This window comes from Rhincodon typus, chromosome 4 (assembly GCF_021869965.1).
Source record: "Rhincodon typus isolate 14 chromosome 4, sRhiTyp1.1, whole genome shotgun sequence".
Taxonomy (NCBI): domain Eukaryota; kingdom Metazoa; phylum Chordata; class Chondrichthyes; order Orectolobiformes; family Rhincodontidae; genus Rhincodon; species Rhincodon typus.
Genome location: NC_063335.1, coordinates 35,485,262 through 35,500,083, shown reverse-complemented (window position 1 = coordinate 35,500,083; position 14,822 = coordinate 35,485,262). Strand labels below are relative to the sequence as shown.

The window sequence follows — 14,822 nt, the reverse complement described above, 5'->3', positions numbered from 1 at the left end:
TCCATTTCTCAGCTTGCAGAGTTAGTTGTGACACAGCCTAGCTGGAATCAGTTCAAAGCCGGATAATTTATGAACTTTGGCACAAAAGAGCATTTCTGCATCTAGTAGGTTCTCTTGCACTCTCTGGTGAAAGATTATTCTCAAAGAAAGGGAATTGCACTTCTACAGCATCTTTCACAACATCTGGACATTCCAAAGTGCTTTCACAGCCAATAGAGCACTTCTGAAATGCAGCTCCTCTTATAATGTATGAAACACAGCAGCCAATTTGCACATAGCACTTTCCACTAGGAATATGAAAATTATCTGGCACTTATGTAGTGATGTGGTCTCCTGAAAATGAGCACCAAAGGGTCTAATATGCTAATGCTGCAAGTACGAGTCAATGGTGTGTGAATAATGGTGTATATATATGTGAATGCTATAATGATTAAGAGAAACTGATACTGAATGGGTAAGAGACTGCGCTCCTTAGCATGTTTGCTTTTTGGGGTCTTGTAAAAATGTCCCTATCCCTGGACCAGATGGTCTGGACTTAAGTTGCACCTGCCATGTCAGAACTAGTCCAGGCAGGCTGTTCAGAAATATATATAGCAGAGGTGAGAAGCGACAACTCATTCCACAGAGGTACACAGAGTATTGGAAAAACAATTAAGGTCCCACTTATGGCCATTTTGAAAACAAAATCACTGACATTTCCCTGGCATCAGAGCAGTGTCCAGCACCAAAGGATTTCAAATGCAGGCAACATCAACTTGAAGCAGTTTTCCAGCTGCTGGCTGGAGACCCATTGGGTGCATCATTTCATTGGCACAAGGAAAATGAAAAGGCTGTAGGCTCAGCCGAATGTATTCCTGCGAACAGGTTTGCCCTCCACGCTGATCACCATAGCAACAGTGGGCCTGTTTGAATTTCAAAAGGTTTCAGCACCTCCATCCTGACTCATAGTTGTGTTCACCTTTGTGTCTCAGCATTGCCCACCTCTCCTGGTGGGGCAATTGGCCAAACAGTGCCAAGACCCGCTTCTTGGATCCTCCAGCTTCAGAAGCTAACAGTCAGCCCAAGTTGGAGGGCAATGAACAAGAGGACAGACAATTTGGCTTTCTGTGCCAGGGCGTGCCTTGACTGCAAGATTAGGCTCAAGGCCTTTATATGGGTCTTAAGCCAGATTCCCAATGACCAGGGGAAACTTCTAACAGTTAAGCCGATTGTTCTCATGATAGGTGCTGCCTGACTGTTTGAGTAATTCCAACCCTTTTTCTCCTTTATTTCAGAATCATTGGGAGCATTTTGCTGTTATACATACACTGACGCTTAGTAAAACTTTGCACGTATTTACTTCTGTTAGAATGAACACTGACGTACCTCTTCAGGCTGACCTGCTGTGGTAGAGTAATAAACCACACGATACTTTTCCACTTTTCCGGGTGCATGAGACCAGCTGACACGGAAACTCCGAGCTGTTATGTCAGTTGTTACAAGGTTTTCAGGTGCCACTGGGTTTGAACTCAAACTTCCAGTTGCTTCTAAAGATTTGGAGACAAAATAAAAACCTGGTGCTCTAGTTTGGAATCACAAATTTGCAGAAAGCCTATTGACATTGTTATCAAAAAGCCAAATTAGAAAACTAAGAACAGGACAAAGCCAGTCAGTCGCTCAATTCAATTATGTCATGGGTAATCTGTGTCTTAATTTCTTATACCTGTCTATGCCCCATTTTGCTAACAACAATCTACCAATCTCTGATGCAAAATTAATAATTAATCTAGTACCGATTGCCATTTGCAGTAGACAGTTCCAAATTTCCAGCCCACTTTGCATGCAAAAGTTTTTCTAATTTCACCCCTGAAAGGCCCAGTGCTAATTTTTAGACTATTTCCCTTGGTCTTGGACTCCCTACTTAGTGGAAATCATTTTTCTATGAGTCTTACCCTTAATAGTCTGAGTAGTTGGATGGAAAGATAGAAGGAATGTTCCTCTTTAAATTAATAAAGCCATAAAATCTTGGTATTGATTGGGGGAGATTTTGTGTGCTCTGTAGGTGCCAAAATGACCAGATTATATACTAATGCCTTTTAACACAATGTTGAAAGTGAATGTCATACTTGCACTGTTAACATACTAACGATGTTTGTTTGGCCATAGATGATGGTTCACGTATAAATTATACTTTTTTTAAAAATCAGTATTTGCTTGAAGATATATGAAGTTAGACCAAAGTAAAAATTCAACCCTGTTTCAAATATTTCATTTATGTATTTCACTTCCTGCCTGCATATTTCATTTCCTGCTGTTCCAGATTTTCTCAACTATTTGGTATTCTCCTTTTCAACACTTAACCCAGGTTTTGCCTACTTTAATTCATCATTTTGATCACATAATTCTGATATGGAGGTGCAGGTGTTGAACTGGGGTAGACAAAGTCACACGATACTAGGTTATAGTCCAACATTGTGTTAAAAGGCATTAATATATAATCTGGTCATTTTGGTACCTACAGAGCACACAAAATCTCCCCCAATCAAGACCAAGATTTTATGCCTTTATTAATCTAAAGAGGAACATTCCTTCTATCTTTCCATCAAACTACTCAGACTATTAAGGGTAAGACTCATAGAAAAATGATTTCCACTAAGTAGGGAGTCCAAGACCAAGGGAAATAGTCTTAAAATCTTAAGCAGGTTTAAGCAATCCTCCTTTGAAGTAAAAATTAGGCACTTCACAACAGCATAACTAAATGTATCCACTGAATTTTAAGCCTTCATTAAAAGTTCCTAATTAAAGACATCAAACTTTCCTAATTCATGTAGGCTTAGTGTAATGTATTAGCCCTGACTCGTGACTTAATTTGGGTTTTGTTGTCAGATTTACATCTAATACGAAACAGTCATCTATACTGATGCAACAGTTTACTTCAGCTGCTAAAAAAATTCTGCCAATTGTCTATTCCAACAATCTTGAAAAAGAAGACAAATTTTCAAAAACCTTACTGAGGTAAAGTTTATATTGAGTGCTTTATGAGGAAAATCAAACAGTTTACTGATTCACATGTTGCATAAACTGTAGAAAATGTACTGAGCTGAGAGGTAGGGAGAAAATAAAGAAGTTCATGAGAAAGAGGGGCATATCGTATACAGCATAATTACATAATGACATTGATGCCAAGTGCAAAGGTACAGTTTCATACCTTTTATTTCTTTGTCTTGCTCTTCCACACGTGAGCACACCGTTTGAGTGAGGCTTTCAATAATTGTGTTCATGATATTAAAGTCAGCTACATTGTATACATGTGTCTCATCAGGTTCAGAGGCAATTGCCTTTAGCTCATTCACGTCTGCATTTTTCACACCTATTGTTTAACAGAAAAGATAAGAATTCTTGAGCAAACAAATTGACATGATTCTTTGCAGGTCTGGGAGAGGGTGGCTCTGAGCTGGGGTAGGCTTGATTGTAGTGCCAGAAGATGAGGCGCGTTGCTGAGAGCATGTGCTTGAGGAGCCGCAAAAAAAAACCTTTTTTTCTGAAGAAGGGTCCCAACCCGAAACGTCAACTTTCCTGCTCCTCTGATGCTGCCTGGCCTACTTTATTCCTCCAGCTCCATATTGTGTTATCTCTGATTCCAGCATCTCCAGTTCTTACTATCTCAATTTGACATGATTTGCTGTTGATAATGGAGAAAAGCAACGAGACTAACAAACTGGCATCAATTGTCTTTTTTTTCCTCATTTTCAAAATGGTCATTGTATGAACTGTAAACCTCCTACAGAATGTGGAAATCTAAAAAAAAGATGTTTTCTCATCATCCTGTTCAGAGATGTTAGTTTTGAACCTAGGCCTCCTACTCTACGATCCAGCGGAAAGGCTAAGTAAAGTGGTCATCAGGACTTTAAACTAGTTAAAGGTGGGGAGAGGACTCAGGGGAGGTTATTAAATTTTACAGAACAAGTAATAGGACAGAGGTATGGAAAGGATCAGGAGTCTAACTTGAGGCACAGCAGATAACGAGACAACTATGAGAAGGCGGGGCAACCAACAGAGGACTGAGGATGTTGTGCTTAAATGCACGCAGTATACATAATAAGGTAAATGAGTTTGTAGTGCTGATTGAAATTAGCAGGTACGATGTTATAGATATCACAGCGATGTGGCTGCAAGGGGTTCAGGGTTGGGGACTAAATATCCAAGAATGCATGTCCAATCAAAAGGACAGCCTCTTGGGCGAATTGCCTTTTTAGCAAGAAATGAAATTAAGTTAATAGCAAGAAGCGATATAGAGCCAGAAGACATAGAATCTGTGTGGGTAGAGTTGAGCAACCACAAAGTAAAAAAGGCCTGATCGGAGTTATGTACAGGCCTCCTAGCAGTTGTCAGGATGCGGGGAAGAAAATAAATAGGAGATAGAAAAGGCAAAAAAGGACAATAACATTACCCGTGGCAGACTTCAATTTGCAGGTGGACTGGGAAAATCAGATTGATAGCAGATCCCAAGAAAAGGAATTTGTGAAGTGTCTATGAGATGGTTATTTTTTAGAACAGCTTATGGTAAAGTCCACTAGGCATAGGAAATTTGGTGATGTATAATGAGGCAGACTTTATTAGGGAGCTTAAGGTGCAGGAACCTACATGGTCCACCGACCATGATATGATAGAATTCACCCTGCAGTTTGAGAGGGGAGAGCTGGAATCAGATGTAACAGTATTACAAGTGAGTAAAGATACTACAAAGACATGAGGAAGGAGCTTGCCAGAGTTGATTGAAAGGAGACTCTAGCAGGGAAGACTGTGCAGCAGCAATGGCAGGCATTTCCATCCCAAAGAAGAAGAAAAATACTAATGGAGAGAAAGAGGAAACCATGGCCAACAAGGGAAGTCAGGGACAGCATCAAAGCCAGAGAAAAAGCATACAATATGGTGAAGATGAATGGGAAGCAGAGGATTGGGAAGCCTTTAAACACCAGCAGAGGACAACTAAAAACACAAAGGGAGAAGATGAAATATGAGGCTAAGCTAGCTAGTAAAATAGAAGAAGACTTCAAGAGATTTTTTAAATATATACAAAATAGGGGAAAGAGTGGATATTGGACTACTAGAAAATGAGGCTGGAAAAGTTGTATTGGGGAACAAAGAGGTAATAGGGGAACTGATTAGGTACTTTGCATCAGTCTTCATGGTGGAAGTCACCAATAACACACAAGAACTTCAAGAGTGTCAGGGAGCAGTGGTGACTGCACTTTGGAAATCTGAAGCACAAAGAGACTTGGGAGTCCTAGTTCAGGATTCGCTTAAGGTTAACATGCAGGTTCGGTGGGCAGTTAGGAATGCAAATGTCATGTTAGGATTTATTTTGAGAGGGTTAGAATACAAAAGGAGGGATGTACTGCTGAGGCTGTGTAAGATTCTGGTCCGACTGCATTTGGAATATTGTGAGCAGCTTTGGGTCCATATCTAAGAAAGGATATGCTGGCCTTGGAGGGGGTCCAGAGGAGGTTTACAAGAATGATCCCAGGAATGAAGGGCTTGTCATATGAGGAGCAGTTGAGGACTCTGGGCCTGTACATGAAAGAAGTTTAGAAGAATGTTGGGGTGGGGCATTGAACTTGCAAACACTGATAGACCTGGACAGAGTGGATGTGGATTGGACATTTCCACTAGAAGCATAGGCTCGGACCCTGGGGCACAACCTCAGAGTGAAGGGGCGGCCCTTTAGAACTAAGATGAGAAGGAATTTCTTCAGCCAGAGAATCTTGAAACTGTGGAACTCATTATTGCAGATGGCCGTGGACGCCAAGTCATTGAGTATCTTTAAGACAGAGATAAATAGCTACGTAATTAGTAAAGGGATATAGAGTTATTGGGAGAAAGCAGAAGTATGAGGTTTAGAAATAGATCAGCCTGATTGAATGGCACAATGAGTCTAATAGCCTAATTCCGCTCCGGTATCTTACGGTATTAAGACAGGGACACTATGTCTAAACCAGAAGAGCCCAAATGTGGAGTTCTATATTTAGACAGCAGCACAGAAATCATTTTATCTCTGAGCCATGCCAGTGTTCAAACCAGAAATAGAGCAGTTTCTCGGATAATATGCACACTGAGGTAACAGTTTACATTTTGCACAACTTCATTTTCTTTTACAAAGTCCACTATTGACTTGCACTGAATGGCATGGCCTTTACATAAGACGTAGGAACTCGGCTCGACTGTTTGACCTTAGAGCATTCTTTGCCATTTAACAAAGTTACAGCTGATCATCAATCTTAGCTCCATTTTCCTGAAATGTCTATATTCTTTACTTCCTTCAGTATCCAAAAGTCAACAACATCTGTCTTAGACACATTTGCTGCCTGAGCATCCACAGACCCGTAAAGTATAGAATTCCAAAGATTCACTAATTTCTCACTTTATTGATAAATGACCGACCCTTTCACAGCCGGAGAAAATGTTTGCCCAGTAACTACCATGTCAAGCCCTTTAAGAGCTTTATATATTTAAATTAGATTATCTCTCATTCTTCTCAACTCTGGAGAATATAGACCTATCAGTGCAATCCACTTATTCCAACAATCAATCTAGTGAAGGTTTGCTGCATTCCATCAGGAGCAAGTACATCCTTTCTCAGGTAAGGAGACCAAAACACTGTGGATTTATCATGCCCTGTATAACTGTAGTACAACTTCTTCATTCTTATTCTCCAACTCCTTTGTAACAAAATTTAAGAGACCATTTACCTTCTAAATTGCTTGCTGCCTATTAACTTTCTCAGGTTCATGTATAAGGACACACAGATGTCATTGAATGGAAATATTTCCCAAGCTCTCACCATTCAAATAAAAAGCTCTGCTTTTTAAAACTGTTGCCTTCCAAAATGAATAACTTTACATTTCACTAATTTATACAAGGGCTTGGCAAATTGCAGGCTATCTCTTTGTCATGACTTGCAACAGTCTGTAGCTTCCAAGTGCCTCTTGAATATTTTACCAGGTAAGTTTCAGTTTATTCGGCTTTCCCTCTAAAGAGCATTTACTAAGAAATCCCATTCCTTAATCTGTAAAGTAAACTCACAAGAACATTAGCACCTGCCTTAGTACAATGGTGAAAATCTAGTTAACCACTTCTCAAATGTGTTGCTCAGTTGGTATTCATAGCTACACAAGAGACGTACCAATAGCGAAGAGCTCAATGCCAGCATCACGTAAGCTTTTGGCTGGTGGAAGGACATCATCCTGAGACTTCCCATCAGTGATCAAGATTCCAATCTTTGGCACGCCTGGTCTAGCTCCAGCTTCAGGCTTGAAGCTATTCTCAAGGATAAATGTTAAGGCAAGTCCTAAAAATTATCAAAAATCATACCAGAGTGAATGTTAGAATGTCACTAATATCAATCAAGGATATGAATCAAATATTCAAAGGAGAGTCAGTCAAGTATAGGTTAAAAAGACCAATTTATAAACAGAACTTGCCAGAGAGACTCAGCAGGTCAGGCAGCATCTGTGGAGAGAGAAACAGTCAAAGTTTCCAGTCCAATGACCCAGGGTCTGAGGTTCATTTCCAGAGGGATGGTTTGAAAGGCAGAGAGATTATGCTAATCAGAATTGAACCTTGGTTAGATAACATTTAGAGCACTTTAAATAATTTGGGTCTCCAATTTAGAGGGGTAGCACAGTGACTCACTTAGTGGTTAGGACTGCTGCCTCATACTGCCAGGGACCCAGGTTCAATTCCAGCCTCAGGTGACTGTCTGTGTGGAGTTTGCACATTCTCCCCGTGTCTGTGTGGGTTTCCTCCGGGTGCTCCAGGTTGCTCCAACAGTCCAAGGATGTGCAGGCTAGGTAGGTTAGCCATGGGAAATGCAGGGTTACAGGGATAGGATGGGGGGTGGGATGCTGTTCAAAGGGTTCATGTGGACTCATTGGGCCGAATGGCCTGTTTCCACACAGTAGGGATTCTAATAATTCTATGATATCACAAAATCATGTGTAGAGCATGGGAAAATGAGAAAGATTTACAAGAATAATGCCCCTAATTGAGAGGGCTAAATATGCTGGGAAAGAGGAAGCTGAGGAGTGAGCCAGATAGAGTGTTTTTTAACACAATTTAGAGGATTTGATGTGGTAGACAATGTCAGTAGTAAGAAATTCATGTCCATTTAAGGGTAAACCAGAACAGCTCCAAAGTTATTTGAGAGCAGCCGATGCTCCCTGGACCTTGCATTTAACAGCTGGTTTCTCCCCCTCTCATGATATTTTGATTTAGATCCATTTGTTCTTTCCTTTGGTATTCGATTAGTTCTACAGTGCCCCTGGTGTACAGTTTTTTGTTTTAACTGGGTATATTTTAAAAGAAAAGAGCTGGCTTCTTCCATGGTGGGAAATCTGACATCTGGACAGGAAGGCGTCCAGATGGGAAATGTGGAAACTGGTGTTTTTTCTAAACTGTAGATTTTCAATAAAACACTTGTAAATCTCAAAATCTACTCTGATCTAATTCAACATATCAACATAGAAAATTCAACATAGAAAAATATCTCCCCTTGTAGGTTTGTCTAGAATGACAGGCCATAAGCAAATGTTAGTCACTAAAATAAATCCAGCAAGGAATTCAGGAGAAATGTCTTTACCCAGGGAGTAGGGAGAATGTTGGAGCAATTGTAGGGAATGGCAAGAATGTATTTAAAGAGAAATTGGATGAAGTATGTGTAGGGGAATAAAATAGAAGGATACACCGATAGGGTGACATGAGGCTTGTGCGGAGAACAGTATATACGAGTTGGGCTGATTGGCCTGTTTTTATCCTGGAAATTCTACGCAAGGTGATCTGATAAAGATTCCACCTGACTCTGCCAGGACTAATGTTCTGTCCTGAAGAAATGAAGAATGCTATGGAATGAGGTGGTGCATATGCCTTTGTGGTGTTCACAGAAGTCTTTTCAAGGTGGAAAATGCATTCTATAGAGCAAACGATTAAACTTCAGGAAAAGGCATTATTTTCCACTTGATAATGAACATAAAATATTGCATACAAGAATAAAAGAGAGAAATTCATTTCATAGTTGTACCGAACTTTCACTCCATTAATGGCCAGAGAAATATCATGGATAGTGAGAATGGGAACAAGTGTGTAGTTCAAACGTTAGCACCTGTTACAACCTCAGGAGCTGCCAACACTGTGGCCAATTTGCAAACAGCAAGTTTCCAAAAGCAGGAATTAAACATATAACTGGGTAATCTGTTTGGTTTGAGTTTCAAAATGTCGGCCAGGAGATTCAGAGAAAGCTCTTGGTCTTCTCTGAAGAGCACTATGAGAGTTCTTTCATTTACCCAAGGGGCAGGACTCACTTTAACATGCAATCCTAAAGATAACAGCTCAGACAGCCCTTCAATGCCAGGTTAGATTAGATAGCCAAGTGTTTGGAGGGAGACTTGACCCCTCAGCCACAGACCCAAAGTGCTACCACAGAACCAAGGTTTGACCTGATTAGATATTTTGTTCCACATTTTGCAAGGGTTACCAATTTTGATGGTGAGATCAGCCATTTTTAGGCTGTTAATTCAAACTGTTGATGTCACAGCATTGTGGTGATCTGATAAGACATGAGCCAGGACAACTCAAGCTATTCCCTTGTTCTTATATTCTCCTCTCTCCTACAGCTGAAAATTTCCACAGAGGGATTAAGTGAACCAGTCCAAACCTGACATAACACACAGGCCTGAGTACCTGACAGCTCATATTAAAGCTTTGAACTGATTTTTTTTCTTAACATTCATGAACAAGAGATTGCTGTACTATCTTTCAGGTGAGATATTAAACTGAGGCCCAATTGCACCCTCATGCTAAGGATCCTATGGCACTACTTCAAAGAAGTGGGTTCTCTCAGGTGTCCTGGCCAATATTTCTCACTCAATCAACATGATTAACATGGACTACTTGGTCATTTTCAACTTTTCTGTTTATGAGAACTTGATAAGCTCTAATCAGCTGCATATTTCGTACATGGACATGTTGTCTACATTTCAAATGTACCACATTGGCTGTGAAGTGCTCTGGGACATCCCACATCCCAAAGTCACTAAAGATGCTTTAGGAATGCAACTCTTCTGTTCTTTCAGTATAATTTTCAGCAAAGAGCCCCACCAGTACAATTAAGCAAAGAATAATTCTTCATATCAACATCCATAAATTACCCAATTACCCAACTCCAGCTAGACGGAGATTAAACTTTGTAGTTCTGAGCAAAAACAGATTTTATTTATGCTCTTTCTTCGGGGAGTATTTTAGTACTACACGATAAGGAAGCAAAAAATAATTGTAACCTTAATCCAGAGGCTGCTATATTAATGTGTTTGGACATGTTCCATAAAATATTTTGGCAACTGCTCAGATCAGTTTAGGACATAAATACCCATCTGAAGAATCGTTGCCAACTTTTACCACTCCTTTGACCTATTTGATTTCTTTTTCCTGTTAGTTCCGACATTTTTAAAAGAAATTATTTTGAAAATATTTGAAGTGCTAGGGAAAATCTTTTGGTGTGTAGATAATATTAAAGCTACTTTGGTGAACATTGAAGGAGGAGGACAGCGAGGAATCTTCATCTCAGAGCTTTCAAATACACCAGCTTTACACTGCGACTCTGCTTATAGTGGTATAATCTGCCTCCAGCCCACAACACACAATTCATCCTGAAGGCATTTAAACTGGTGAGTGGACTTGCTCAAGGGCTGTTCCATCATGAGTCTCACCACTTTCCAGTTCCAGCAATTAATGCAGAGAGTGTGCATATTTTTCTGAGGCCTCCACATAAAACCTTAATCTGGTGTAGACTCATAGACTCATACAGCATAGAAAATAGACCCTTGAGCCCAACCAGTCTGTGCTGAACATAACCCCAAACTAAAGTAGGCCCACCTGCCTGTTCCTGGCCCATATCCCTCCAAACCTTTCTCATTCATGTACATATCCAAATGTCTTTTAAACGTTGTAATGGTGCCCACATCTACCACTTCCTCAGGAAGGTCATTTCACATGCAAACCACTCTTTGTGTAAAACATTTACCCCTCATATATTTTTTAAGTGTCTCCCCTCTCACCTTAGTGGTATGTGCTAAGGCTTAATCAGCAGTAGAAATAATGTGCAACAGTTTACAGGGATCCCGTGAATAGTTTCAGAAGGCGCATCACTGTTTAAGGTCACACTGCAATATTCTGCTGGAGGACTGGTTGCAGGGGCATTACAACAGCAAAAGTCCATTCAGCCTCCCCTCGAGACTGGCCCACCATTCAATCAGGTCATGGTCTCTCATCACCTAAACTCCTTTTGTCCCATTCCCCATGATTCTGTTACCCAAAAATAAATTCCATTTCAGTCTTGAAAATTTGAACTAATCCCCAGTGTCCACAGTCTAATACACTTTGTCTGAACAAGTGCTTCCTGATATCTCGCCTGAATGATCTAGCACTAATTTTAGATTTTTCAGTTTCTAATCTTAAAGACCTTGGTTAGATTATACCACAGTCTTTTAAACTTGAGGAAATAAAAGCCAAATCTATGCAGTTTGCCCTCATAATGAACCCTTTTTTTTATCATCCAAGTGAATCTAAAGCCAACATGTTCTTCCTGAGGTTCACTATTTAGAGCTCAATGCAGTTATTTAAAAGTCAGATTTGACTCGAAATGCTAAATGCTGCCAAGTAATTGCAATACTTTGTTTATTTTACTTAAATGCGGTCAGACCAAGAAAAGTGTTGGTTTATAAACTCTGAACTAGTCTATCAATTGCAGTAATGATACAGAATGTTCAGCATGCTGCCTTTGAGCCCGTCTCTGTAGATGGGGTTAAATGAGTATGTGAATAAGCCTCTGAGGTATACTATGATGTCAATATTTATGTGGCAGGGACTCTGCTAGAAGGTTGGAATTAATGCAGCTTAGAACAGAGATGTCTGCGAGATCCTCTTGTACATAGTATACATAAATATGGAGTAATTACTCCAAATGCCAAAATGGCTGCCAGCCCATATGCTTTTGGGGGTCAGTGATATCAGCTGGCAGTGTTAGGTTTCAGTATGTGGCCATATATGTGCTGCTTTGTGTTACCACAGTGACCTCAGCACCAGCACACACACACACAAACACAGACTGCCCCATCTTTATTTCACATCGATTAGTTTTAATTTAAAAGCAGCAATCGATGCCCTCAGCCTTTCAGTGGTGGGGCTGGTAGTCAGCATTCACATGAGACAGAATGCCCTCTGTCCTCACCAGGGAAGCTGCTGGCACAGGTGGAGTGGTAGCTAATGAATGGAGCCTCCGCACTGAGCATATGACTGGCATGTGCTCATGTAGCACTGCAGAAATAAAACACCATCACTTCAACTCTATAATCCGTAAGAGACAGCTATCTGTATGGGGTTAACGGAGGCAGTGGTCTGGATGAGGAGATTTCATAAACATGTAGTGGTGGCCTTAGGCCCCAAATAAGAAATAACTGATTCCTGTTTAACCCAAACAGGGCAGCTCCTCATGTCAATGACAAATGAAGTCTAGAAGTGGGATTTATACAACTCACCATCAAATCGATACTATTTGAAGAGACGCCCGAGAGGTCTAGTCTGAGCTTACCAAACAGATGAGCCCACCATACCCTCACCACCATCACCATCCTCCTTCCCTCCCAAGTCTATGAGATGCCAGTTAGGCCATTTACTAAGTAGTTTCATCAAACCAGATATTAACCTAGTCTTTGAAATGGGTCGAATTCTCAGCACAATGAAAGACTCCTTTTCCACTATTTTAATGACTATACCAATGCTGCAGACAATGCGTCTTCGTGTGTTGTTAACAACAATGTGCACTTTCTAATGCCTTTAACATAGCAAAAACTTCCCAAGATACTTCACAAGATGGTTATCTATCAGAATTCCATATGATATGAGGCCCATTGCCCATAAGTTTGGTCAAAGAGAAACATTAAAGGAATGTCTCAGTGAAGAGGTTTAGGGAGGGAATTCCAGAGCTTAGGATCCAGGCAGCTGAAGGAACAGCTGTGGATGAGTTAAAGGTCGCAAGTGGAGGAGCGAAGAGACCCCTGCATTAATATCACTGACGTTTTGTTGAAGTTCTGACCTGCTAGCTCAACTCATTTTCGAATCAATGAGGCAAGGTCCAAATATCAACTTAACAGTAACCCTTTATTACAATCAGTACAACAGCAAATTGACTCAGAATGGCAGAACACCTACTTATACTATCTCAGGGTCTTTACAGCATTCTCTGCAGCATACTGAAAGTTTGCATCCGTGGGCTGTTAAATTCCTTGGGAACCCATTATGTCAATTTTCTCAACTCCTTCTTTGTTCCTAATAAATAGCTCTCAGACTTCCCTCGATGATCTCATTATAAGAGAAAAGACTTGTATTTCTATAGCGCCTTTCATAACCTCAGGATATCTCAAAACACGCTACAGCCAATGAAGTATTTTCTGAAGTGCAGTTACTGCTGTGAGAAAAGCATCAGCCAATCTGCATATAGCAAGCTTCCACAAACAGCAACCATATAAATAACCAGATAATTTGCTTTTAGTGATGCTTGTTGAGGGATAAACATTGACCAGAATACTGGACTGAGCTCTTTTGCATTTCTTCAAACGAGCAGCAGCAGGATACTTTACATCAACCCAAGAGAGCAAACTAGGCCTTAGTGTAACATCTCATCCAAAAAAATGGCACCTCCAACTGTTTACCACTCCCTCTGTGCTGCTCTGGGAGAATAGTGTGAGGTTTGTGCTCAACCCCCTGATGCTGGCTGATCTGTATTTCTAGCTTTCATGGTTTTTGTTTAAAAATGGCATTTTATACATTTCACAATACCTGTAAGAGTGTTCCCGCCCTTATATGGAAGATTTCTGGCAGCATCCAGTACAGCTTCCTTTGTGCTGTGTTGGTTCAGATGCCATTCTATCCTTGGGTCTCCACTGTACTGTGCCAATCCTGAAACAAATGGATGACTAGTTCAAAAAGCGTTACATGTTTGTGCAATGCAACAATGTATTAGTTTGTGACATCTTTGAATGAACACTATTGTGCACTAAAGAGTAATCACCCAATCATTTTGAAATGAAACAGTTCAGTCTTTTTATGAATAGAAATCGTTACCCATTTGATTTATCTCCATCAAACCTGTCAGCAATTCTACAAGATCACTCCTGTAAAATCTGAAAAAGTGTAATCTGCTAAAAGCATTTCTGCAGACCAGTGCCAATCATGTCCTAATACAGTAATTTTCACAAAGGTTAAACATTTCCCATGTCATTTAAAATATGTTGCCTTTCCATAACCAAAAAAAAACCGCAATGTCTTAAAGCACAAAGTAAAAACATCAGTGTCTCAGTCCTTCAGTTAAAAAAAGCTTAACTTATTTTTGTTTTTTTTACCCAATACCATTCTTATCATTTTAGCATATTATCAGTGAACCATCTAACAGCAGGAATTAATACAGCACAGTTCAATTCTAAGGCCAACGCTAACAACAAACTTAAGCAGATAGAACTGGGTATGATCAGGAACAGCAAATCTGAACTGTTCTGAAACTATTATTGAGCTTATTGATATCTTAACCAAGATTAGTTTATTGAGGGATGAGGGACTTCAGTTATGTCAAGAGATTGGAGAGGCTGTGATTGTTCTCCTCAGAGCAGATAAGGCTAAAATGATTTAGAAATTTGATGGAATAAATACAGAGAAACTGTTTCCATGAACAGGAGGGCTGATAATTTGGTGCATGTATGGACTGAACTACCAGAGGAAGTGATGGAGGGTAGTACAAT

The 14,822-nt window shown here is 40.2% G+C and overlaps 1 protein-coding gene across 5 annotated transcripts in view; it reads right to left on the bottom strand.

Moving 5' to 3' along the window:
* Positions 1 to 14,822, bottom strand: part of col14a1a (collagen, type XIV, alpha 1a) — a 202,633-nt gene that overhangs the window by 111,905 nt on the left and 75,906 nt on the right. For all 5 annotated transcript variants that reach the window (XR_007261919.1, XM_048595780.1, XM_048595781.1 and 2 more), the window contains 4 exons: positions 13,867 to 13,986; positions 7,163 to 7,327; positions 3,188 to 3,349; positions 1,366 to 1,526 (listed from right to left, as the gene is read on the bottom strand). Coding sequence is in view for 4 of the 5 variants with exons in the window: in XM_048595780.1 (XP_048451737.1) it covers positions 1,366 to 1,526; positions 3,188 to 3,349; positions 7,163 to 7,327; positions 13,867 to 13,986 (608 nt within the window). In the remaining variant the exon portion in view is untranslated. The remainder of the gene's footprint in view (positions 1 to 1,365; positions 1,527 to 3,187; positions 3,350 to 7,162; positions 7,328 to 13,866; positions 13,987 to 14,822) is intronic.